Source organism: Hypanus sabinus, chromosome 9 (assembly GCF_030144855.1).
Source record: "Hypanus sabinus isolate sHypSab1 chromosome 9, sHypSab1.hap1, whole genome shotgun sequence".
NCBI lineage: Eukaryota > Metazoa > Chordata > Chondrichthyes > Myliobatiformes > Dasyatidae > Hypanus > Hypanus sabinus.
In genome coordinates, this window is record NC_082714.1 from 20,914,176 (window position 1) to 20,941,816 (window position 27,641).

Genomic DNA, 27,641 nt, shown 5'->3' on the forward strand with positions numbered 1-27,641 from the left:
ACTTTACTATCGTGCAATGCCCCAGTTTAGTCAGGACATGAGCAATTGCAGCAACTAATAGAATATCCGACACTGAAATGCTGTCACAATGTTGAGATGAGAGCAGAGATCCTTTCGCACAAGGTGCTATACTGTATTTATGAAAGCAAGATGCACGTGGGAAGCCAAATATAACTTTAATGCCTAATGAGTAAAACTGTATTGATCACTTCTATCGAACTGCCGACCGACTGGACAATTTGGGGATTTCCTTCAACTGTTTTGGACAGAGGGGATTTCATCTTCAAGAATACAGAAATATTTTCAGGCCAATAAAAATAGAACAATGATCTCTGGAGGCGTTCACTGCCGATGGAACCACCCAGCAAGGTTACCAATTGTTTTATTCAGTCCGTATCAGAAAGTTAGGAAGCGTCGGATAGGACGGATCATGTACATTGGGTGCTGCAGCGAAAAAGTAAGACTGGTTTCAGAATGATTAATAGGCTTTTTTTTTAAACCTCAAACTTAACGGCAAGTAATATGAAAAGTACAACACATCGCCGAATCAATTTAGTAAATTATGTTTTGACAACGTGTATCTTAAGCAATTGAACATTTAATAACAAAACTGCCGAAGAGCGGGTGTCAATGATAATTTCTGACGAGACACATCTTTACAGGTGAGTTGCTTGGAGGTGAAGGAGATGATCCAGTAAAATTGGGACCGTGCGTTCTTCAAGCATATCCTAACCTGCCCGCCTAGGGCCGGTGTTTAAAGCGATTTGAAATAGTGTAAGCATTGCGGATGCCGGGATTCAAATCGATACCGTAGTGCGGGTAACAGCCAGTAATGATTCCGAAATTACGATAAATCGATCTTTTCAGATTCAGCAGAAGTGGTTTATAACGAATTGAGTTGAACATGTTTTAATTTATAGGACATGGTTAAGACGCACAAGATCAGCGTTTATTACCTGTCCCTGATAGGTCCCTGACGCGCTATTGAAAATTTTCTTCAGCCACTTCAGTTTGCTCTGGTTGACAGAATCTCATGATAGCGTTTGGATCCAGTGACAATGAAGAAATGCCTATATACAGTATATCCAGATCGGAATGCTGTGCCTGTTCTGCTTTTTTGTTCTTGTTTTACCCTATACATGTACCCTATACATTCTCGAAGTCATCTTCTCTTCAAACCCGGTAACTGTTCATTGGTTTTACTCAATTGTCATTGAACTATCTTTGTGTGTAGTTTTTCATTAGGTGACGTAAAGTGCGACGGTGTTAAGCACCCTAGGAGTCTCTGTTACACAGTACTGTCTGTATTTGTCAAAGTGGAGCAGAGAGCGAACTTGTAAATCTGGCGAAAGCATGGGATGTTGGGAATGGCAAGAGTGGAGCACTAAGGGTGGGGTGTGGGACAGGTGTTAGAGAAGGAGTGCCAGAGGTGGTGGTGGGGGGGGGGGGCCGCTGGTGTAGAGACACCCAGCCCTGAAACGCCAGGCAAGGTAATTTGATTCCAAACAATTAGTTTATTGATTATTACAGAATGTCTCTCTGGTGCTTCCCCCTCCTTCCCCTCTCTCTTCCCCTTTCCCACTCACAGTCCACAATTGACACCCAAATCAGAATCAGGTTTATCATCACTCACACATGTAATGATCTTTTTGTGGCAGCAGTACAGTGCAATACATAAAATTACTACAGTACTGTGCAGAAGTCATAGGCATTCCAGCTATATACAGTATATGTGCCCAAGACTTTTGCACAGTATTGTACATACTTTTCTAGTTCATTTAGTTTGAACTGTGAACACTTGGGAATGATTGATCCTGCAGGACAAGGTAGAGGAAATGATCTGCAGCAGAAACATAAACAGGGAAAAGGCGATGGGAATAAGGGTGACAATGAAAGGAGGAGGAGGGAAGATGCTGGGAATGAAGACAGGCAAGAAACGGAGGAGTTTGCTTTTGGAGAGAGAGAAAATGAGAACAAAACTTTTAGTTTAGAACCGAGGATAAGTGTCAGCTCCTTGTGTGAGGAAGAGGAGGGTATTATGGGGAGGGGTGGGAAGTCTAGTTCAGGAATTGCAAGGCATCTGACCACAAGTCCCTGCGAGGACTGCTGAGATGATCATCAAGGTCTCTCTTCCACCCAATAGAGATGCTTATCAGGAGTGCCATTAGCATTGTCAATGATCCCTTCCATCTGTCCAATAAACTCTTTGACCCCTTACCATCAGGTTTGAGGTACCATCATATTAGGACAAGAATTAGGATGAGAAGCAACTTCTTCCCCCGGGCTATAAGACCATTGAACTCCCTACCACCACCCATGTCTCATCACATATGAAGTGCCAATAGCATTATGCTGCTTTCTTTTTAACTTGCATCATAAATACAGCTTATTATTTGATAATTTATTTATGGTAATATTAATGTTTGTGGTATGAGTGTGAGTTACATATACTGTGTTGTCCACCTTGGTCTACAGGAATGTTGTTTTGTTTAGTGGTATACAGATGTATATGAATGACAATAATCTGAACTTGAACTTTACCACCAGTGTTTAATGAGGAGCTGTTGGGGGGGGGGGGGGGGGGAGCGGTTGTCAGATAAAGGATTACCATGAAGCAGGAGAATGGTTCTGCCCACTGTTTGGGGATGACGATGGGTGTGAAAATGGAAGGGTTGAAATAAAGGGTAAGTTTTGAGAACAAAAATATTTGTTTGGATTCGGGAGCAAGAGAGAAGAATGGATGTTGGTTGGATGAATGGAATTTTGAAAGTGTATCAGTTTGAAAAGCTGGCAGATTGCAGTATCCCTGTAGGTAAGGGTCTGGAGCTGATTATGGGAAAGTGATTACAGAACTTTTCAGGAAATTATATACATTTCATTTTTAAACATTTTTTGTCAGATTAAATGTATGGTTATAAAGTACTAGAGTTGACTTGAATGCAATTATTGGAAAGAAAAGATTCCAAGTTTTTTAACAGCTGTAAACCACTGCAGATTGAGAAATGGACAATCAAACTTGTGCCTCTGATATTTGCAAATTTCTCCAGCACTTTTACTTTTCTGTGATTTTTACCCATAATGCTCTAACTAGTTGATGTAACCAGAAACACAAGAGATTCTGCAGATGTTGGAAATCCACAGTAACACACACAACTCAGCAGGTCAGGCATAATCTATGAAGAGGATTAAGGAGCTGAGTTTTTGGGCTGAGACCCTTCTCTGATGAAACCAGGGCTGTCTCAAAATATGTACAATGTAGAGTCATTGAGTCGTACAGCATGGAATCAGACCGTCTGGCACGTGAATCAGCCACCACCCAATTAAACTAACCCTCCACCAACTCCATTTTATTCTACGCACTCTTCTATCGCAATCCTCCCAACCAGCTTTTACCACTCACCTACACACAGGGACAATTTACAGTAGCCAATTTACCCACCAACCTGCATGGATTGTGGGAGGAACATAGAAACATACATTGAATGTCTACAGCACAAAACAGGCCTACAATGCTGTGCCAAACACGTACATAGTTTAGAAGTTACCTAGGGTTACCGATAGCTCTCTATTTTTCCAAGCTCCACGTACTTATCCTGGAGTCTCTTAAAAACCCTATCGTATCCACCTCCATCAACTTGCTGGCAGCCCATTCCACGCACTCACCACTCTCTGAGTAAAAAACTTACCCCTGACATCTCCTCTGTACCTACTTCTAAACACCTTAAAACTGTGCCCTCTTGTGTTAGCCATTTCAGCCCTGGGGAAAAGCCTCTGACTATCCACGCAATCAATGCCTCTCAATATCTTACACACCTCTATCAGGTCACCTCTCATCCTCTGTCACACCAAGGAGAAAAGGCCAAGTTCACTCAACCTATTCTCATAAGGCATGCTTCCCAATCCAGGCAACATCCTTGTAAATCTCCTCTGCACCCTTTCTACGGCTTCCTCATCCTTCCTATAGTGAGGCAACAAGAACTGAGCACAGTACTCCAAGTGGGGTCTGACCAGGGTTCTATATAGCTGCAACATTACCTCTCAGCTCTTAAACTCAATCCCACGGCTGATGTAGGCCAATGTACCATATGTCTTCTTAACCACAGAGTCACCTGCACAGCTGCTTTGAGTGTCCTATGGACTTGGACCCCAAGATCTCTCTGATCCTCTACACTGCCAAGAGTCTTACCATTAATACTATATTCTGCCATCATATTTGACCTACCAAAATGAACCACCTCACACTTATCTGGGTTGAGCTCCATCTACCATTTCTCAGCTCAGTTTTGCATCCTATTGATGTCCCACTGTAACCTCTGACAGCCCTCCACACTATCCACAATACCCCCAAACTTTGTGTCATCAGTAAACTTACTAACCCATCCCTCCACTTCCTCATCCAGGTCATTTATAATAATCACAATGAGAAGGGGTCTCAGAACAGATCCCTGAGGCACACCACTGGTCACCGACCTCCAAGCAGAACATGACCTGTCTACAACCACTCTTTGCCCTCTGTGGGCAAGCCAGTTCTCGATCCACAAAGCAACGTCCCCTTGGATCCCATGCCTTTTAATGTTCTCAGTAAGCCTTGCATGGGAAATCAGAGAACCTACGTGATCTCAGGGAATAAATGCAAAGTTCATACAGACAGCACAGTAGGTCAGATTGAACTACCTGGCAGCAGCTCTGCCAGTTGCCCCACTCAGTTTCACATATCAAACTCGTATAATCATTACCATTCTTTACATGTACGCTTTTTGGGACTGTATCATGGACAAAAATAGTGATGACACTGCCGTGTCAGCATTAGTGTTTCTCATTGTGGCACCAAGGTCCTCAGGTCCCAAGGTATTATTTAGAAGAACAGGAGAGTTACTGCCAATACCTTACTGCTCACTAGTTAATATTAATTCTCTAGTCATTGCTCTAATAGACAAGTTATCTAGTCCATGAAACATCGTCCTTTGTGGAAGGTGGTACAGCTTTTGGGTTGTGGTTTTCCTGCATAACAGATCTCCCTCCGAATCACATGGCATTTGTACTTCATTGCAAATGGGTTTAAACCACGGAGGCCTAATGCAAAGCGATTGAAGCAGTACAAGAAGGCATTTCACCATGTCCTACTCTGATCAAGACAGACCTAAAGATGGTAACAGTCCAGTGACTCCCACGGCTTTCAAACAAGTAAAGAAATATATATTCACAAATAGTTAGGTAGATAAAAAATATAAAAAGGTGGATGATGTTCCTTGTCCTTAAATTCCCTTGCAGTAACTTGAAAGGGGGCGAGGTGGTGAAAGGTACAATAAAATGTCTTTTCTTGTAGCCATATACAGCATGCAACTCTTAAAATTAAAATGGTTTTGGCTTCATTTCAGTTCTTGATTTTATTTTTGCTTCTAACCAGCAATAACATTTGTTAACTTTTGCAGTAGCCTCACTTTTGCCAAAGAATTGAACATATTCTAATGCACTTTAAAAAATGGGTCATATATTCTCAACAACCACACAATATATCGTTTCTATACAGCTGTGTGGCTCTGCTCTTCAGAACTGCTTATGTGTGGCATTAAGAGGACAATGCACAAAAAATGGATAGAAACACATACATATGAAAAGGGAAATGTTATGAAAGACATTTTACAATTTTGCACCAGTTCGAAGAAAAATACCATTAAAGCAAAAAGTTGCAGAAATTGTGGAATCTTAAGAAAATATGTGATCCTATACACCATATTTCATGTTAAAAACCCTTTCCTCTTTTTTTTTACTTAGTTAGCAATTACTATTTGAAAATAGAGAAGTTTTGGTCTAGCGTGTGTTATTTGAGAAACAAAATCACTCCTAACTATAAAGGGAATAGGAGATGATGTCAGAACCCTATGGAACAAAATTTCTTTCATGATTTACATTATATTTTAACTTCAACATTCTGTAGAACAATGTATGGTCTTTCTTTAGATACCATCGTCACAGTTCACAATATTTTTCACCTGAAGACGCATGTATATTTGATGTTTTGTAGATGACACAATACTTCTATTTTATTACTTTAACATAGAAAAAACGATTCCCTGTGCACATTATAATGCAGTACCTGTAAATCTCTTTGGAGGTTTGCTGTAATATTACTGAATTGAGGTAACCTAAATCAAAATCCTCTTTTATCATCTATTAGTGCAAAATTAACTTACTTCCAGTTCTGAATTAAATTAAGATGCATGTTTAAGATACATGTTCAGTGCAGCTTTGTGGGCCAAAGGGCCTATATTGTGCTGTAGGTTTTCTGTTCTTCTATGTTTCTTTGTTATGTGGTGTGTTGTATGGCGTGGGTGATCGTGGTCTTTCCATGACCATGATTGTTCGTGGCATTTTTTCTACAGAAGTGGTTTGCCATTGCCGCCTTCTGGGCAGAGTCTTTACAAGGTGGGTGACCCCAGCCATTATCAATACTCTTCAGAGATTGGTCGCATAACCAGAACTTGTGATGTGCACCAGCTGCTCATATAACCATAAACCACCTGCTCCCACGGCTTCATGTAATCCTGATTGGCATGGGGGGGGGGGGTGCAGGGCAAGCGAAGCAGGTGTTATACCTTGATCAAAGGTGAACTGCAGGTTAGCGGAGGGAAGGAGCGCCTTACACCTCCTTTGGTAGAGATGTATCTCCACCCAAACACCCCTCAAAATGCACAGTTTGCTTTATTTTCTAATCTCAGCTGCTGATTTAGGTTGCTACGTAAGTTCCCCATCCTCTCTAAAAATACCTGGGAACATGTTTGAGATGATTTCTAACAGTCTGCCAAAACTTGTCTCTAGTATTTGTTTGGCCTTAATGGTTTCTTGAAAGAATTTAGTAAGTTCACAAACAAGAGAAAATCTGCTGATGCTGGAAATCCAAGCAACATGCACACAAATTGGCAGAGGAACTCCCAGGTAGCATCTATAGAAAAGAGTAAACAGTCGACATTTTGGGCCAAGACCCTTCATCAGGACCCTTCAGTGCTACTTATTTTATAAATTGTTTGAATGAAAATGACAAAATGTTACTGGGAGAAGTTTCCACTCCTGCCGCTATGCAGTGTTATCTGACCTTAATGCCCACTTGAGGGGGTAGATGGAGCTTTGGTCTAGTGTCTCATCTCAAGACAGCATCTTTAAAAGGTGTAATAGTCCTGCAGGGAGTGTCAGCCTAGATCCAAGTAATGTGAATTCAATCCAAAAACTTGTGACTTTGAGGTGAGAGGACCTAATAAGTCTTTTTTTCTCCTCCAAAGAATATTTTTTAATTATGTGTATCTGAAAAACAAATATAATTTAGAAATATTGACTTTCAAATATGAGATTCTATAGGAAGCAGACCTCACCTGCAGTTTTCTTTCCTTTATGTTGCATAGCAAATATCCGACTCAGGGCCATTTTAGGTGCCCCTTCCATATTTATTATTTGGCATGAAAGCACCAGTGTGTGCTTCTCAAAGTTCCTCTTCCTGCATTGCCTCAACTTCCTCCTGATTCCCACAGTTTCTACTGTTCCAGATTTTGTGTCAGTGGGTCTAGTTCCTGTTATTTGTTACAGTATTTTTGCCACTGTCTAATAACACTTCTCTTCATTTTGACCATATGTAATATGGAATCCTCTATTTTAAAAGACGTCGTGCGCATTACCACAAAGTTACAGAGCACTGCAGCTCAGAAACGGGCCCTTCGCCACCACCCCCCCCCCCAGTCGTGCCGACTATTATTCGGCTTAGCCAATCAACCCTGGATCATAGCCCTGATAGCCCTCCCTACTATGCACCTAACCAAACTCCTCTTAACTGTTGCAGTCAAAGCCCCATCCACCATTTTCCCTGGCAGATGAGCCTGACTTTTCATTCTAAACATGAACATAGATCACTGCAGCACAGGACAGGGACTTTGGCCCATGAGGCGGTGCCAACCTTTTAACGTACTCTAAGATCAGTCTAACCCTTCCATTTTTAGGACATAAGCTTCCATTTTTCTATCATCCTTTTTTATGCCTTTTTTATGAGTTCCTTCAATGCATCTAACATATCTGCCCCTACCACTACCCCACTACCCTGGCAGGGTTTTCTATGTGCTCTCAACTCTCTGTGTAAAAACCTATCTTTGACATCCCCCCCATACTTTCCTCCAATCATCTTAAAATTACGCCCACTTATATTACCCATTTCTGTCCTCAGAAAATGTCTCCATCTATCTACTTGATCTTTGCCCCTTATCATCTTGTAGACCTCTATCAAGTTGTCTCTCATCCCCCTTTGCTCCAATAAGAGAAGCTTGAGCTCACTCAACCCAACCTCCTAAAACACATTCTCTAATGCAGGCAGCATTCTGGCATTCTTGTAAATCAGACTTCAAGCGCATTGGAAAACCACACCTTATGTTCCAACGTCCACCTCCCTGCACCTTCACCTATGCTAAGCTCCACACTATCCTAGCTAGGAAATGCATCTCATTTTCTTTATGCTACTCAGTCTGTTTTTTGGAAATCTCCCCTAATAGAATCAGATTGATTGGCCTTGACATAAGTGATGAAATTTGCTGGTTTTGGCAGCAGGCGTAACAAATTAGAATAAGTAGGAATATTAAACAAACAAACAAGCAAGCAGACTAACAATTAGGTATATACATAGATATATACATAATTAGTGCAAACGATGAATAGTGATGTCGTGTTCATGAATGGTTCAGAAATCAGATGTTAGAGAGGAAGAAACCACTCCTAAAACACTGAGTGTGTGCCTTCGCTCTGGCAGAAGTAACAACAGCAGGTCCTTTAGTTCAATTCCTTGACATGGGTGTAAATACCCAGGATACGAATACCATGAAAGTTAACTTCTGAGGTGGCACCGCGTCCAGTTACAGTAGCTGGGGAGCTGCTGTGGATTAAGAATGCAGCTGACCATTGCTTTCTCAAGGAAGGACAAGCATTACCAGCATTGTCTAATCCCAAAAAATAAAATTCAATTGTATTTCCAGATGGATGAGTTTAAATAGTTTGCAGCACTGAAAGCAATATGGTTTGTTGAGGAAAATATGAATTTTTTTTCTGATTACAGGATCTCATTTCTGGAGCATGCTATGATAAAAATATACACAGCTTCAGACATTCTGAGATAACAGATCAGATTAAGTGCATTTTATTCCCAAATATTTTGTTTTTTTGCAGGTTGCCAATGGGTGTGTCCATTCCAAAGGCATAACAAGTCATTTAAAACTCATGCCATCAATAGGCAGCTGCTTTCTCGCTTCGTGCTTTAGCATGTCACGTGATTTCCCAGCAGAGTTAGTAGCTGCTCAGGATTTTCCCTCTTCTACTTAGTAAATAATATGAATGAGTACTCTAGCTTGTGGCTTACAATCTCGCTGTCCATCTTCATATTCAAATTCAAGTATGTTATAATTCAACTGTACACATGTTGATAGTGAAATGAAACATCATTCTTTGGTATCAAAATGCAAATCACAGTACATACAGCACATAAAATAATACTAGCAGACACTAAAAAATATTCTGTAGGTGTGGTGAACTACATATACCTGTCTGGACACGCCCCCTGCTGACTGCTCCTGTGGCTCCTCCCACAGACCCCGGTATAAAGGCGATTGAGGTCTGAGCCCGGCCTCTCAGTCTCCAGGATGTAGTATGGTGGTCAACCACTGCTTGTTCCTTCTTCCAGTCAATAAAAGCCGATATCTCGCTTTTACATCTCAGAGACAGTTATTGATGGTGCATCAATAGGTGCATATATGACATAGAGTATATTTTAGACCATAACATATAGAAGCAGAATTAGGCCACTGCTATTCCATCATGTCTGATCCAATTTTCTGCTCCCCATATCCCTTCATACCCAGTGCAATCAAGAATCTATCAACCTCTGACTCAAATATACATAAAGACTTGGTCTCCACAGCTGCTTGTGGCAAAGAATTTCCCAGATTCACCACTCTCTGGCTAAAGAAATTCCTCCACGTTACTGTTCTGAAAAGCTGCCCCTCTATTCTGATGCTGTGTCCTCTGGTCTTAGACTCTCCCATGATAAGGAGCATCCTCTCCACTTCCACTCTATCAGGGCCTTTTACTATTTGATAGGTTTTAATGAGGTCAATCCTCATTCTTCTGAATTCTAGAGAATACAGGCCCAGAGCCATTAAATACTCTTCACGATGACAAGCCATTCAATCCTGGAATCAGTTCCATGAGCCTCCTTTGAACCCTCTCCAGTGTCAGCACATCCCTTCTAAGATAAGGGGCGCAAAACTGCCCACAATACTCCAAGTGAGGCCTCACCAGTGCTTTATAAAGCCTCAACATTACATCCTTGCTTTTATATTCTAGTCCTCATGAAATGTATGCGAACATTGCATTTGCCTTCCTCACCACTGACTCCAGCTGCAAATTAACCTCCAGGGATTCCTGCAGGTTATACATATTTCAACGTATAATGTATTATGTTACTAGAGCTGCTATCAATAATGTGTACTGGGTGGTAGCAGGGTGTTCAGAAGCCTCAGGCAATCTGTCCTTGCTCTTGTACTGTGATACCTCCTGCCTAATTGTAGGAGATCAAAGAGATTGTGGTACGGATGGAAGCAACCAGCTAAAAATTCATAAATGTTGCTGAAACCCAACCAGCCTCTTAGTCAGAGGTTCTTGAGCTCACAAACACGGGTGTAATATGGGTTCAGTGTACTGCTGATACCGTGCTAGACTGCAAGAGGTATAGTCACTCAGATGAGGCAATGACTTAAAGTCCCTCTTACCCTTGGGTAGAAATAAAATATTCTATGATGCTGTTCCTAAGAGAAACAGAAGATGTCCAAGGGAATAATATCCCTCGTGCAACAATTCTGAAATGAATGAGCTGTCCAACATCACACTTCCGTTGTTAATGAAAATCAATAATGTTGGAAATCTGAAATAGAAACAGAAGGTGCTGGAAAATCTCACATCAAAACATTGACTGTTTCTTTTCCCACAGATGCTGCCTGACTTGTTGAGTATTAGTGGCACTTTCTGTTTTTATTTCTCAATTTTGTTTGTGTGGACTGCTCAGTATAAGTTGGCTGCAGTGTTACTTAAATAGTAACAGTTACTGGAGGAGCAGACTGGATGGACCAAATGGCCTCGTACTGCTCCTATGTCTTATGGTCCTTGTACTATAGAAAAAAATTAGCGGAAAGTCAGAGGATTGGGAAGCTTTTAAATATCTAAGATACTTGTCTCTGCAAAGGTCTAGTGCTTTCCTGGTGTATACGACGACTTCTTGGACTTCCAGCTGGGTACAGTCATCGATTATAACTGTCATTTCCATGACAAACTCTGCCATCTTCCTCAGGGCTGATGCCTGGGTATGTCTAGACTGGTGGTATTTATACCTTCATAGTTCGTCCCTCTTGATTGGTTAGACTTTGTCCATTCAGGTTTCTGTTCTCTCACCTGGTTTACAATCAGACTCCAGTGCTGGAATACTTAGAGTGAGACCTTCATCTTTGTTAAAATTCTTTTCCTCTAGTTTCATTTCAAAAGCCACTGGCTTTTGAGACTATTGGTATGGGAAGCCATTGAAATAAGACTAGAGGAAAAGAATTCAGTTCATCTGGGAGTGAAGCATCACTGCCATTCCGATTGTTACGCTTCACTTTGTAGGAAGTAATGGCCCACAAATCCCACTGGGGTGCATCTGATTGTGTCGCTTAACTTCAATTGGAATTTCTTTATCGCTCCTAAAATAGCCGTCCATAGGTTATACATGGGCTTCTTGTATAGATCTAGTCATCAGCAGACTACGAATCTCCTGGTTCATCTATGGCTTTCGGTTTGGGCCTGTCCAGTATTTTCTCGAAGGCACACACTCAGTCATGCAGGTCTTGATGAAGTCAGTGACAACTGTGGCATATTCATTCATACTCAAAGATGAATCCCTGAATGTTGTCCAGTCCACCGACTCAAAGCAGTCCTGTAAGTTCTCTTCCACCTCCCTTGGCCCTATTTTTGGTCCTCACCACTGGTGCTCCAGTCTTTAGTCTTTGCTGATACACGGGGAGTCAAAGTAGAGCCAGGTGATCCGACTTTCCAAAGTGTGGGCATGAGATGGCACAGTAAGCGTTTTTGATGGTGGTATATATAACAGTGGTCAAGTGTGCTGGCTCCCCTGGTTTCACGTGTCATGGTGGTAGTTGTTCAGCGACTTCTTTAAGCTGGCCTGATTGCAATCCCCTGCAACGACAGGGAAGGCATCAGGGTGGGCTATCTCGTGACTGCTCATCACGGTGCTCAGGCCCTCCAGCGCCTGCCTGACATTGATCAAATGTACATCACTACCAGGATGACTGTGGGAAAACTCCCTCGCCAAGTTAAATGGATGACACTAAACCACTAGGTGCTCCAGGTCAGGTGAGCAGGATTGAGACAGTCTGTGAATCATGATGAGTTAATCACATAGCATACAGCCCCTCCTGTACCTTTAAAAGACTCGGGCGCCCTGTCCTATTGGTGGAAGGTGAAGCCCTCAGCTTGCAACGCTGTTTCCAAAATGGTGGGGACGAGCAACGTTTCTGTCCCTTCTGTCCCACTGGTAGTGCTCTGAGGTCTCCAGTTTTATTTTCCAGAGACCCTACATTCACCCGCAGGATAGTCGGAGTTGGGAGTCAATCACACCTGTAACACTGTGCACCTTCCCCACTTCCTATTCCTTGAAGGGGAACTGTACTCACGTCCTGAGTTTGCTGATTTAGTGGATTGATAGATTTTGTTTAAGGCTTAAAACTATGCTGCTTACTGTAGTTCCCATGGCTGTCACTGTGGATGTCAGCTGTAGTAGTCCTAAGTGGGAATACTTGGTGATTCCCACCGTAGCTGCTGGCAAAGAATTGCCATCTTGTCTATGATCTGTATCATGAAAGTATCGTGACACTGGACTTCGTTTGATGATTGTATCTGCTTTAACCAGAAACAAGATTTGTGGAAGAAATAATTACAAGTCCATTTGAAGAAGATTTGACGTTTGTTCCCTCCCTGTGAGACTACATGTGTCATTGGTTCAACAAGAAAATGTGTGGTTCTCCACTCAGTCTCCCTTCACCTGCCATTCTCCACCAGCTACCTACACGTTATGCTTTGCTGTTGTCTGAATGAAGGAACCAGGTTGAAATGGTGACTTAATTGTCCTGGTTACTTTTTAATTTCAAGGTGGCATGTGTCATTTATACTGTACATGAGTAATAATACATTTTAAAGATGGGGCCCAAGATAGCATAGCCAATCAATACCCAATCAGAAGCGTGAGGCTTGAATTCACAACTGCTGGTGGAACTCAATGAGTCAGACTGCATCTACAGAGGCAAAGGGATGAGGCTGAGCCCCTGCATCAGGACTCACAACACTGTCATCTCTGAAGTAGGAGCAACACCTTTTTCTTAAACATCTGATGACAGTTTGTTCACCTATGTTAATGCATTCTCCTGATCAACTGCAGTGTTATTACAGATGATAGAAGCATTATGTCTTTGTTATTCCTGTTAAACAACTTAAATATTTCTTTATTTGATTCATGCATTTCTAGGCAGTCCTGTTTACACTTCCTGTAACATTTTACAAGAGAACTGACTCTGGCAACTTGACAATATTCCACTGATTATTGAGAATATTTGTCACATTATACTCACTAATTATCTCTATGTTCAATCTTTCTAGGTATGATCCACTCCAAAAAATTCCTGCTTGGCTTAATTAACATTCTGTCAAATGCACCTCCTTTGAAATTTCAAAACCTGCTGATTGACTTGTTGGAAAGGGGCCTTTTAACAAAGGATGACTACAGACATTACAATCAATGTGAACCTGAGGACTTGTCACGGACCATTTTGGTATCTGCTCTGGGCAAGGATGAAAATTACTGTCAAGCATTCCTCTCCATTCTTTGTGCTTACTTTCCATGGATATGTGCAAAGCTTCAACAAGTTTCCAGTGGCAAGGATCAAACATTGTCAAGTGGACAAACTGGCAGTAAGTGACTTAATTTTTTTTTAATTCCCTTCTCAATGATATGACACAGGAGCAGAATTAGGCCATTCAGCCCATTGAGTCTGCTCCACCAAATCCAGCATGGCTGATAAGCTGACCAAAGTCAGGCTAAAAATAAGATAAGAAGGCAATGTGGTTTAGTTTGCAATACGGGCTAACTACGCTTAAGTACTTTTATGATGGGGAATCGTAAATGGGTGTCCAGCCACGTTACTCTAATATGCCACTTGTCTGAACAACATCCAGTGTAAAGTTACAACATTCATTTCAGGAGCACTTGTTAAAAGGTAAAAAGTCGATAACATTTAAAAACGTGATGATGTCTGGCGGATTGATAATGTTTTTCCTAGCTCTTGCCACATTAACTTAAATATCTCATGGGGCCCGTGCGGTGGATGGAAACGTTATCTCCTCTTTTCATCTGCTCCTGACAGCCCAATTTTGGAGGACATGCCGCTAGAGAGGGGGAGTTCATGCTTTGGGGACTTACTCAATTAATCATGGATACCAGAGCATTCACGTTGAGAATGTGAACATGGGAATAGGAGAAGGTCATTTATTTCCATTCAGTGCAGTTATGGCTGAACTCCGTAAGCTGAATTTTGTACAACATCCTCTTATAAGTTTGGTTAGTTGCAGAATAAAAATTGCTAATTGCAGATAAGAGTTACAATTTTTTTCCACCCTTGTATAAACAGCATCTAAAACTGTCTCCAAACTTGCGGGCAGAAAGGAACAGCATTGATGATGCAGGCCCAGGTCCTTGATTCCGCAGTGAATGGAAAGGACTTTTCCCTATTGATTTCATCACTTATCAAATCACCTCTTAACCCTTAAAGTCTAATTATCATTCTGATGTGCTTACATGACATTTTCCCTCAGGACTGTTGACTCTTCCTAAGATGTGGTGACCACAATTGCTGACAGTCTGATCCATATTTTCAGAATTGTGTGTAATTCCTATCCCCCGTGCACCAGTTCTCAAGAGATCCGTGTCATTCATTCACCTCTTTGCTTTTTTGGTGTACTGTTCTGAGGCAATACAACAGTTCTTGGTTGAGCGTCCAATGCTTCTAACTTCTCACTGTTCAGAATGGACTCTGTCCTGTCCTGTCCTTCAAAGGTAACATTCACCCATGTTGAAATTTATTTCTGGCCCAGTTACTTAATATATTCGAAACTTAATGATGCCATTCAAACCAACTAGAATGTTGCCCATCTTCATGTAATTGGAGACGTAGTTTATGTCTGTCCTCTCATTTGTTTATAAGTTCAATGAATAGCTCTGATCACAAAATTGACTCGTGTGGGATTCACTTTGTCAATTTGATTACTTGCCTTTTATCCCAACTCTGCTCAGCCAGTTTCCTTTCTTGATTAATACAGGGGACTGTATTGGCTCCCTTCCTGTTTACCCTGTATACCTTGAAGTGTAGATACAACACTGAGTCATGTCATCTGCAGAAATTGTCTTATGACTCAGAGAATACTTGGGTTTATAAAGGGAGTGGGGGATGAATACAGGGCCTTGGTGGAGGACTTTGTCAAATGGTGCGAGCTGAATCATCTGCAGCTCAACTTAAGTAAGACAAAGGAGGTGGTGAGGGTCTTTAGCCTGTTACTATTGATGACGAGGACAGGGATGTGGTGAGGATTAATACATTACCATCAAACCCAAGAAGCTAAAATCTACTGTGTGAGAAATTATGAAGAACCTCTGGAAATTTATATAAATACCACTTGTAGGTATTTCCCCTTAGTCACCTCTGCAGAAAAGAAGTGATTAGTTGTCAGAGATGACATATCCTGTGAAACCCATTGGAGTTTTGAAAGAATGAGCAGTGACCTTATCATGAAAAATCTGCTGGAGAACTGCGGGGTAGATGCTGAGATCCTGGTGGGACTATCTAGTATATTTCAAAGAGTTTTGGTTGCCCTGTTATGATAATGCCATTATTAAACTGCAAAGATGTTAAAGATGGCACTGGTGAGACACGGTGTCACTTTGCAGGCATAGAACAAAACTACTAACTATTCCATTAAATATGCCTTTTTCTGGACTATGATCACTGCAGTCTAAAGCCTGTACTTCCTTTGGGAGTTGTGCCTGAACCTTCTGTATGACCTGACATTTTGCAGTATCCTGAGGGAATCAGAGGACAGAACCTTTGAGAATGAAGGTATGGCCTCTGCGGCATTTGCCGGGGTGGACTTGAGGCTGGGCCTGAGAGTGAAAATTAACCAATGTTCGGCCAATTTAAGTGCCGAGAGGTGGCAAGGCTGAGGGTGAAGGATGAGCCAGAGTTCAGCTCACTCAGCTGTGAGATTTATTTACCTCGGTGCTGAACTGTCTTCGTGGCTGTCAACTCACTTTCAGAAACTCTGCAGTTCATGTTCTGCATGTTATTTGGTTGCTTTTTCTTATTGTTACACAATTTGTTTTGTTTTGCATATTGGGTGCACAATGGTCTTTGTTGTGTAGGGTTTTTGAAGGGGTCTATTGTGTTCTTTGTTTTATGGTTGCCTGCAAGAAGACAAATCTCAAGGTTGCATGCAGTACAGGAAATGGTTGTTGACTTCAGGAGAGCACGGAGTGACCACTCTCCGCTGAACATCGATGGCTCCTCTGTAGAGATCATTGAGAGCACCAAATTTCTCACCTGGTCTCTCAACACCAGCTCCATTGCAAAGAAAGCCCAGCAATGTCTCTACTTCCTGCGAAGGCTGAGGAAAGTCCATCTCCCACCCCCCCCCCCCCCACCCCATCCTCATCACATTCTACATTCTACATGTATTGAGAGCATCCTGAGCAGCTGCATCATTGCCTGGTTTGGAAGTTGCTTCGTCTCGGATTGTAAGACCCTGCAGCGGACAGCGAGGTCAGCTGAAGGAATCATCGGGGTCTCTCTTCCTGCCATTACGGACATCTACGCTACACACTGCATCCACAAAGCAAACAGCATTGTGAAGGACCTCACGCACCCCTCATACAAACCCTTCTCCCTCCTGCCGTCTGGGAAAAGGCACCAAAGTATTTGGGCTCTCACGACCAGACTTTGTAACAATTTCTTCCCCCAAGCCATTAGATTCCTCCATTCCCAGAGTCTAGTCTGACACCAACTTACGCGCACGCGCACACACACACACACACACACACACACACAGTCAATTGAACACCACACCATGCCCTTTGCAATTTTTGCTCATTTCTTTCTCAATTCCTGCTAAAACATTGTTTACATTTACATCATTTATTATTATATTGTAATTTGTCCTTTACTGTGCCTATTGTCTTGTTTATTAATTATTGTACTGTCTTGTGCACTTTATGTAGTCTTGCATAGGTCTGAAGTCTAATGTAGTTTTTATTATCAAAATACATAAATGTCATCATATACTACTCTGAGATCCATTTTCTTGCAGGCATCACGTAAATCCAAAGAACACAATGAAATTAATGCAAAACTCTACACAACAAAGATGGACAACCAACATGCAAAAGATAAACTATGCAAATATAAAAAAGAGAAATAATAATAACACATGAAATGGTCATTAAAAGTAAATACATTCATAATGTGTGAATATTATTGAGTAATAGAATTTGAGGCTGACATGAGAGCAAACAAAATTATAGCACAATATTCCTTCATGCAAGTAAATGCACAACGAATAGCAGATCAACTTGGAATGATAGTAAAAAGATAGATAGATAGATACTTTATTCATCCCCAAGGGGAAATTCAACATTTTTCCAGTGTCCCATACACTTATTGTAGCAAAACTAATTACATACAGTATTTAACTCAGTATAAATATGATATGCATCTAAAATCACCCTCCCAAAAAAAGCATTAATAAACAGCTTTTAAAAAGTTCTTAAATAGTTTACTAAAGTGCATTGAGTGGTAACTTAAGCTCAGTCCTAACCCCATCACTTTAACATGTCTTGCCCCTGGTGGTTGAATTGTAGAGCCGAATGGCGTTGGGGAGTAATGATCTCTTCATCCTGTCTGAGGAGCATTGCATTGACAGCAACCTGCCGCTGAAGCTGCTTTTCTGTCTCTGGATGGTGCTGTGCAGAGGATGTTCAGGGTTTTCCATGATTGACCGTAGCCTACTCAGCGCCCTCCTCTCTGCCACCGATGTCATACTCTCCAGTTCTGTGCCCACGACAGAGCCCACCTTCCTTACCAGCTTATTAAGACGTGAGGCGTCCCTCTTCTTAATGCTGCCTCCCCAGCACGCCACCACAAAGAAGAGGGCGCTCTCCACAACTGACCGATAAAACATCTTCAGCACCTCACTACAAACGTTGAATGACGCCAGCCTTCTGAGGAAGTACAGTCGATTCTGTGCTTTCCTGCACAGGGCATCTGTGTTGGCAGTCCAGTCTAGCTTCTCGTCTAACTGCACTCCCAGATACTTGTAGGTCTTAACCTGCTCCACACATTCTCCATTAATGATCACTGGCTCCATATGAGGCCTAGGTCTCCTAAGGTCCACCACCATCTCCTTGGTCTTGGTGATATTGAGACGCAGGTAGTTTGAGTTGCACCATATCACAAAGTCCTGTATCAGTTTCCTATACTCTTCCTCCTGACCATTCCTGACACACCCCACTATGGCCGTGTCATCAGCAAACTTCTGCACATGGCAGGACTCCGAGTTATATTGGAAGTCTGATGTGTACAGGGTGAACAGGACCGGAGAGAGCACGGTCCCCTGCGGTGCTCCTGTGCTGCTGACCACCGTGTCAGACCTACAGTCTCCCAGCCGCACATACTGAGGTCTGTCTGTCAAGTAGTCCGTTATCCAAGCCACCATGTGTGAGTCTACTCCCATCTCCGTTAGCTTGTGCCTTAAGATCCTGGGCTGGATGGTGTTAAAGGCACTAGAGAAGTCCAGGAATGTAATCCTCACAGCACCACTGACCCTGTCCAGGTGAGAGAGGGATTTGTGCAGCAAGTACGTGATAGCATCCTCCACTCCCATCTTCTCCTGATACGCAAACTGAAGAGGATCCCTGTAGACATGTTAAACCAAATCAGAATCAGTTTGAATATCTCCAGCATATGTCATGTAATTTGTTAGCTTTATGGCAGCACTACAATGATAAATAAATTTAGGGAAAAAATTAATTACATACATATGCCTATTAAATAGTTAAGTTAAAATAAGTAGTGCAATTCCAAAAAACAGGAAATAGAAAGTAGTAAGGCATTGTTCATGGGTTCAATATCAATTTAGAAATCTAATAAGACTTGCAGTAGCACAAGAGCTAGAAAAATATCAACCTAAAGACCACAACAATACTCTACAGGAAAATAATGAAGATGCCACTTCCCGAAGTGCTGATGAAAGTAGAATTACTTCAACAACCAAATTAATTATACTTTGACACACCTTCTATACATGGATGATTTGAACCTGCAATCTCCTTCGTCAGTAAAGCTGAACAATTAATTCAAATAGCAGAACGATTTTCTAAAGATATAAGTATGAACTTTAGCCTTGATAATTGGACATAATTAAACTTAAAGGTGCAATAGAGCTAGAAAATATGAAACCAAGCCGCAGGATACAATAGAACTGATGGATGAATATGAAATATATAAGTATCTGGAATGCCAACATGCAAAGTAGTGTGTACACTACTATGGAGAAGGGAAAGGATCATGTTGCCTGTTCTCCAGCTCCCTCTGGTGCTCCCCTCCCCCTTTCTTTCTCCCTAGGCCTCCCGTCCCATGATCCTTTCTCTTTTCTAGCTCTGTATCCCTTTTGCCAATCACCTTTCCGGCTCTCAGCTTCACCCCACCCCCTCCAGTTTTCTCCTATCATTTCGCATTTTCCCCTCCCCCTCCTACTTTCAAATCTCTTACTATCTTTCCTTTCAGTCAGTCCTGACAAAGGGTCTCGGCTCAAAATGTCGACAGTGCTTCTCCTATAGATGCTGCCTGGCCTGCTGTGTTCCACCAGCATTTTGTGTGTGTTGTTGTTTGAATTTCCAGCATCTGCAGATTTCCTCGTGTTTGCTCTAATGTAGTTTTGTATTGTCTCACGTAGTCTAGTGTAGTTTTGTGTTGTTTCATGTGGCACCATGGTCCTGGAGGAACGTTGTTTCATTTTTACTGTGTACTGTACCAGCAGTTATGGTTGAAATGACAATAAAAGTGACGTGACTTGACTTGATACTTTGCTGATAAATATACTTTGAACCTTTTAAAAGAATCCCCCAAAAAAATAAGCAAATGCTGATAGGAAAAGAGGCCAAGTTTTAGAAAGAGGTTGAACAGGCTAGGACTATATTCCTTGGAACATCGGAGATTGAGGGGTGATATTATAGAGATGCATAAAATCATAAGGGATATGGATAGGCTGAACATGCATGGTCTTTTTTCCCAGGAAAGGGGAATTAAAATGTGGAGGGCATTGGTTTAAGGGGAGAGGTGAAAGATTTAAAAGAGTACAGTACATAGATGGTTTGTATGAATTGCACTAAGGGACCTGTTTCCACGTCGGTAACTCTATGATTCTAAGTGGTATCAATTCAGAGTAAGGGATCAAGCATGGAAAATGGTGCTCAGGAGGAATTTCTTCTTTCAGACAGTAGCCAATGGTTGAACTTTTCTGTCCCAAAGAGTGGTGGAGGCATATTCAAGTTTGTAAGTTGACAAAGGAGTTAAGGGGCCTGTTTGGTCAATTCCTGCTCCTGGACTTTATAGTTTCTAGAAAGGGGAAACCAAAGGTCCATGAACCAATCCTCAGTGGAGGATCAGAGGTGGAGAGGGCCAGCAACTTTAAATTTCTCTGTGTTAAGAGGATCTGTCCTGGGTCCAGCACGTAAGTGCCGTGATGAAGAAAGCACAGCAGAACTTCTACTTGCTTAGAAGTTTGCAAAGATTTGTCATGCCATCTAAAACTTATACAAACTTCTACAGATGTTGTGGAGAGTATATCGACTGGCTCCAACACGGCCTGGAACGGAAACACTAATGCCCTTGTACAGAAAAGCCTACAAGAAGTAATGGATACAGCCCAGTCCGTCATGGGTAAAGCCCTCCCCACCACTGGACACTGTCACAAGAGAGCAGCATCCATCATTAGGGACCTCCCAGCTTCCAGGTCACGCTCTCTTCTTGCTGCCGCCATCAAGAATAACATACCTTCACCAGCTTTAAAACCTTCACCAGTTTCACCAACAGCTATTACCCTGCAATTATCAGAGGTGATAACTTCATTTGCCCCAGGACTAAACTGTTCCCACAAGCTATGGACTCACGTTCTAGGATACTGCATCTCATGTTCTCGATATTTATTGCTTACGTATTTACTGTTATTACTATTATTTTTTTCTTTTTGCTTTTGCACAGTTTGTTGTTTTTTCCTTGGCGCCTTGGATATCGGTCCTGTTGGATGTGATTTTCCATTGCTTCTATTGTGTTACTTTTACTGTGATTACTCATAAGGAAACAAATCTTGGGATTGGATATATATACACAGTGCTTTGATAATTGCTTTGAACTTTGATCTTGAACTTCGTGTGTTATGTTCTTTAATTTATGCCAGTTCTTCCAGATTAATTGATTACTCTCAGAGTGCACAGGCAATTGATTCTTAATTCCAGGCTCCAATAATTTCTCAACAGCAGATGATGCCTATACCGATCTAGATCACTACTTCTTGTGTCACAATGTCACAGTAGTTTTTTAGTCTTAAGAAACATTTCTTCAGAAAATATAGTCAAGCCTTTTGCAATGTTCACTTCAACTAAAGCCCTCAGGTGAAAACATCAGATTCTGGGTGTTTTACATTCATCAGTACCATTATTTTCTTCATAATTTTTATTTTACTTTATTAACTTTGTAAGGATTCTTGTCCATGATTTAGTTCCGCAGGATTTCTTTCATGTTACTTTTTTCCTTTACTGTAAATATTGACACAGGTAGACATGCAACATGCCCTCTATTTACTTATCTTAATTTATAAAGTCATCATTATTGATTTTTAAGAGAACCAGATCACTCATGGTAACTTACTTTTTTCCAAATACAATGTAGACAAGTTGTGTGGGTTTGATATCCGTTGCAGGTTTTAGAAACAGCTTTTTCCCCTCTGTCATTAGATTTCTGAATGGACAGTGGACCAACCCATGAATCCCACTTCATTATTTCTTCTCTCTTTTTTGAACTACATATATTATTGTAATTTATAGTTCTTCATGTAGTGCACTGTACTGCTGCCACAAAACAATACATTTCAGAATCGGTTTTAATATCACTGGCATGTGTTGTGAAATTTGTTGCTTTGTGGCAGATGAACATTCCAATACATAATAAATATAAATTGGAATAAGAAGTGTGTGCGTGCATGCGTGCGTGCGTGCGTGCGTGCGTGCGTGTGCGTGCGTAGTACAAAAAGAGGAAAAAGTCATGAGGTAGTGTTTATGGGTTTATTGTGCATTGAGAAATCTGATGGCATAGGGGAAGAAGTTGCTCCTGAAATGTTGAGGGTGTGTCTTCAGGCTCTTGAACCTCTTCCCTGATAGTAGCAATGAAAAGAGGGATGATGGGACTCCTTAATGATGGATGCCGTCTTTTTGAGGCATTGTTCCTTCGATGGGGAAGCTTGTGCCCATGTCGGAGTTGGCTGAATTTACAACTTTCTGCAGCTCTTTCTGATCCTGTGCAGGAGTGATGCAACCCTTCAGAGTACTCCCCACAGAATTTTCTGAGAGGCTTTGGTGAAATACCAAATCTCCCCTAACTCCCAATGAAGTATAGTCATTGATCTGTCTTGTTTGTAATCGCATCAATATGTTGGGTGTAGGACAAATCCTCAGAGGTACTGATACTCAGGAACTTGAAACTGCTCACCCTTTCCACTGTCGATCCCTCGATAAGGACTGGTGTGTGTTCCCTCATCTTTCCCTTCCTGAAGTCCACAGTCAATTCCTTGGCCTTACTCAGGTTGTTGTTGTGATATATGCCATTAATATAAAATTTGATTCTGATTCTGGAGTTTTTTTTACATTTTCAACAGAATTTTTATTTCATTTGTTACCAGGCCTTTGTTTATTTTCTGGTTTTAGATCACTTTTCCTTTCACTTTCGTATTCCTTTTCTCTGCAAACACGCACACAATTTTGGCTCTTAGAGCTCTTGCCTCTTGCAAATGCAAGCTGGTTCTCCACTGCTGTTAGATTCTCCTTAACTACCACCTGCTGCTGTACTGATTAAATACTCTGTGACTTCCCCTTGTTTCAGCACTTGCAACTTGACCTGAATTTAGGAACTCGCTAACCATTTTGTGACTCTCATTTTTCGAATACAATTTGAACTCATTAGGGGGAGCCAGCAGGCTGAAAAGTAACCTGTTTTTAATTCAATGAGACAACAGTAAGACCAGCCTGTGGAGATAATTTGACCAGTATTTCCAATGGTTCAATTTAACATCAGAGAATGTATACAGTTTACAACTTGAAATTCTTACTCTTCACAGACATCCTCAAAACAGAAGAAATCCGCAAAGAATGAATGTCAGAAAAATGTTAGAACCCCAAAGCCATCCTCTCCCCTCCCGCACACAAGCAGCAGCAAAAGCATCAACCTTCCCCTTCCAGAAGGAAGCAGCAAACCGCACCCTCACCGCACAACCAGGCAAGCAATAGCAAAGTCCCCAAGGAGACCGTGATCTAGGTCCAGCAAGAGCTGCAGTCCATAGCCGAGCACTTCGACATGCCACAGGCTCTCTTTCTCACGAACAAGGGAGGAAGTGGTGTCACTCCTTCCACGGCGAGAAGGGAGACCGACAGCTCGCTGTTTCAATATTTCACTCAATTAATACCATCAAAGCACATTGCCTGATCGTTCCCTCACTGCCATTCGTTAATGCAAATCAGCTCCTTTGTTTCTTGCAATGATAAACTTCAAAAGAGTATCATGGAATAGAAAAGCCAGTGTTGCGTAAGCTTCACTTGGAAAGCTCACAAGAAAGTTGAACAGGCGCTGAAATGCAGGAGAAAGAAGCCGATGGCCCATGAGCAAGTATTCATTAGGAGACTGGAGGTGGAGAGGGTTAGTAACATTAAATTGATTGGCATTATCATATCAGAGACCCTGGGACCAGCATGTGAGTGACATTACAAAGAAGACATGATTACGCCTCTAGTTTCTTAGGTGTTTGCATAGATATGGCATGTCACCAAAGTCTTTGATAAACTTATATAGATGCACAATGAAGTATCCTGACTGGTTGCATCATGGCCTGGTATAGAAACAGCAATGGTCAGGAACGGAAAAATCTACAAATGCGATGGATACAGCGCAGTCCATCATAGACAAGCCCTCTCCATCAATGAGCACATCTACAAGCAGCACTGCTACAAGACAGCAGCCTTCATCATCGTCCAAGCCATGCTGTCTTCTCGCTACCACCATTGGGATGGAGGTACAGGAGCCTTGGGACCCACACCACCAGGTTCAGAAACTGTTATTACCCTTCAACCATCAGGAGAGAATAACTTCACTCACCTCAAGCCTGGATTGACAAGTATACTGAGAATACTCACATTCTCAGTATTATTTACTCATTTCATTATTTGCACAACATGTCTTCTTTTGCACATTGGTTGTTTGTTAGTCTTTGTTATTCATAGGTTTTCTTAAATTCTATTGCACTTCTTTGTTTCCCTCTGAATACCTGCAAGAAAATGAATCTCAAGGTTGTATATGGTAATATATGTGTACTTTGATAATAAATTTACTTTGAACTTTGAATGAACTTTCCATCACTCACACTTAATAGTGTAGACAAATGCAATGGGAGGAGTTTCCCTCAGACCCAGAGATGATAGCCAACTTTCCTTGTACCTGGTTCAGTCACCCCGAATGCAATCTCCTCCAATGGATTGGCATTCCTTTTCTCACCTTTTTTTTTATTCCTTCCTTTTTCTACTAAGGAAACGACAACCCAACAACTTCAATAAGTGTAAATCTGGAAATCCCCTCTCTGATATCAATAATATTGAATGCTTCCCACGGACTCGTCACAACATCACAGCCTGGGAGGGAAACACCAACGCCCTTGACAGAGATTCATACAAAGAGTAGTGGATACAGCCCAGTCCATCACTGGTAAAGCCCTCCCCACAATTAAGCAGATCCACATGAAATGGGTCACAGGAAAGCAGCAGCCATCATTAGTGACCCCCACTACCTAGGACATGCCCTCAGCAAAGAGGTATAAGAGCCTCATGATTCACACTACTGGGCTGAGGAAAAAGCTATAACCCCTCAACCATTAGGCTCTTGATCCAGAGAGGGTAATTTCACTAGCCCTATCATTTAAATGTTCCCACAACCTATGGACTCACTTTCAAGGACCCTCCATCTCATGCTGTTGATATTTATTTCTTTTTTAATTATTATTATTTCTTTCTTTTTGTATTTGCACAGTTTGTTGTGCCCAAGTTAGTGCAGTCTTTCATTGATTCTATTGTAGTTATTGGATTTATCGAGTATGCCTGCAAGAAAATGAATCTCAGGGATATATACGGTGACATACTATATATGTACTTTGATAATAAACTTACTTTGAAATGGGCCCTCTGGACTACTAAGTCCAAGCTGATTATCAAAGATTAATTTACACTGATCATGCATTAATCCTTATTTTTATTTCGTCCACGTTCCCATCAGCTCCCCCAGATTCTACAACACACTAGGGGCAATTAATGGTTACCATTTATTCTACCAATCTGGGATGTGGGACGAAATGTATCAGAGGTCCGCACTTAACCTAGGCTGCTTGAGTTCCGTAATTTGAGACTAGCATACCACCTATGTGAATCTGCTCACCTGCTGGGCAAATTTCTGTAAGTGATTTTGGAAATGAGTTGAACATTTGCTGCCAAGTCTATTACCATCATCAGGTAATAGGCATGGGGCTTGTCTCACTGTTGTTTCGAGTGGTTCTGCTGAGCAACGCGAGCATGCTATGTTGTTGCCGGACTGTGTGTTGACACTTGTGGACTTCCGCAGCACATCCTTAGGTTGTGTTGGCTTTTAACACAGATAGTTGTTAACTGTTGAAAATGTCCTGACCAACTGTATCACCGTATGGTATGGGACTTGTAAAGTATATGACCTCAAGACCCCACAGCGGATTGCGTGGACTGCTGAATCATCGGAGTGTCTCTCACCCCAATCCAGGACATATACTGGGAGCACTGAAATCACAGAGCCCTCAACCTTGTTCAGGACCCCTTTCATCTGCCCCACGATTTCTTGGACCTCCTGGCATCAGGCAGAAAGTACCATGGTATACGAATAGGACCGTTAGGCTGGGTAATGGCTTCCTCCCCTGGGCTGTGAGACTTTTTGAATTTTCTTCTCATTGAGAACATAGTCTACATCTTCTTGTCCTTGACTCCCCCTCAGATTATATACATCCTTTTCACATCTACTGTCTAGGCTTTCAACATTCAAAAGGTTTCAATGAGATCCTCCCTCATCCTTCTGAATTCCAGCGAGTACAGACCCAGAGCCATCAAGCGTTCCTCGTATGATAACCCTTTCATTCCTGGAATCATCCTTGTGAACCTCCCATGGACCCTCTCCAATGCCAGCATATTTTTTCTAAGATGAGGGGCCCAAAACTTTTCTCAATACTCAAGGTGAGGCCTCACCAATGCCTTACAAAGTCACAGCATCACATCCTTGTTCTTGTATCCTAGACCTCTTGAAATGTGCTAACATGGCATTTGCCTTCCTCACCGCAGACTCAACCTGCAAGTTAACCTTCAGGGTGTTCTGCACAAGGATTCTCAAGTCTCTTTTCATCTCAGGTTCCTGGATTTTTTCTCCTTGTTTAGAAAATAGTCTGCATATTTATTTCTACTACCAAAGTGCACGGTCATGTATTTTTCAAAATTGTATTTCATTTGCCTCTCTTGCCCATTCTCCTAATCTGTCCAAGTCCTTATGCATCCGACCTGTTTCCTCAACACTACCTGCCCCTCCACCAATCTTCATATCATCTGCAAATTTAGCAACAAAGCCACCTATTCTATCATCTTAATCATTTATATACAGCATAAAAATAAGCAGTCCCAACACTGACACCTGTGGAGCACCACTAGTCACTGGCAGCCAACCAGAAAAGGATCCTTTTATTCCCACTTACTACCTCCTACCAGTCAGTCAATGCTCTAACTATGTTAGTAATTTTCCTGTAATACCATGGGCTCTTAACTTGGTAAGCAACCTCATGTTGTCATATCGGGGGGTGGGGGGCATTAGGAACAAACCAAATACAAGACATAGACACTGAAGTACTGGGAACTAGACTGGACTAGAGTTAGGGATGGGACAGGAACACAGACTTGGGCTAGGAAAGCGGGACCAGGACTAGGAACTGGAAACCAGGAGCCTGGGCTTCAACTCCGAGCCAGAGACGGGACAAGGGCCCAGAACCTGGGTCTTGACTCAGGCTCAGATCCCAGAACTAGGCGAGGACATGATATGGCTACGGGATTGGACACAGGCTCGGGTTCTTCAAGGCTCGGCTCAGTTAGGCCCTTGAGT

At 41.9% G+C, this 27,641-nt stretch overlaps 1 protein-coding gene across 2 annotated transcripts in view; it reads left to right on the forward strand.

Annotated features, from left to right (window-relative positions):
• The first annotated feature begins 423 nt into the window (after positions 1-423).
• ciita (class II, major histocompatibility complex, transactivator) overlaps positions 424-27,641 on the forward strand; it is a 103,081-nt gene continuing 75,863 nt past the window's right edge. Inside the window, exons 1-2 of one of the 2 annotated variants that reach the window (XM_059979193.1) lie at positions 424-457; positions 13,726-14,037. In XM_059979193.1, coding sequence (XP_059835176.1) covers positions 13,728-14,037 — 310 coding nt within the window. In that variant the 5' untranslated portion in view covers positions 424-457; positions 13,726-13,727. Of the gene's footprint in view, positions 458-13,725; positions 14,038-27,641 lie in introns of those variants that run through there. The other variant, XM_059979194.1, reaches the window with a different exon arrangement.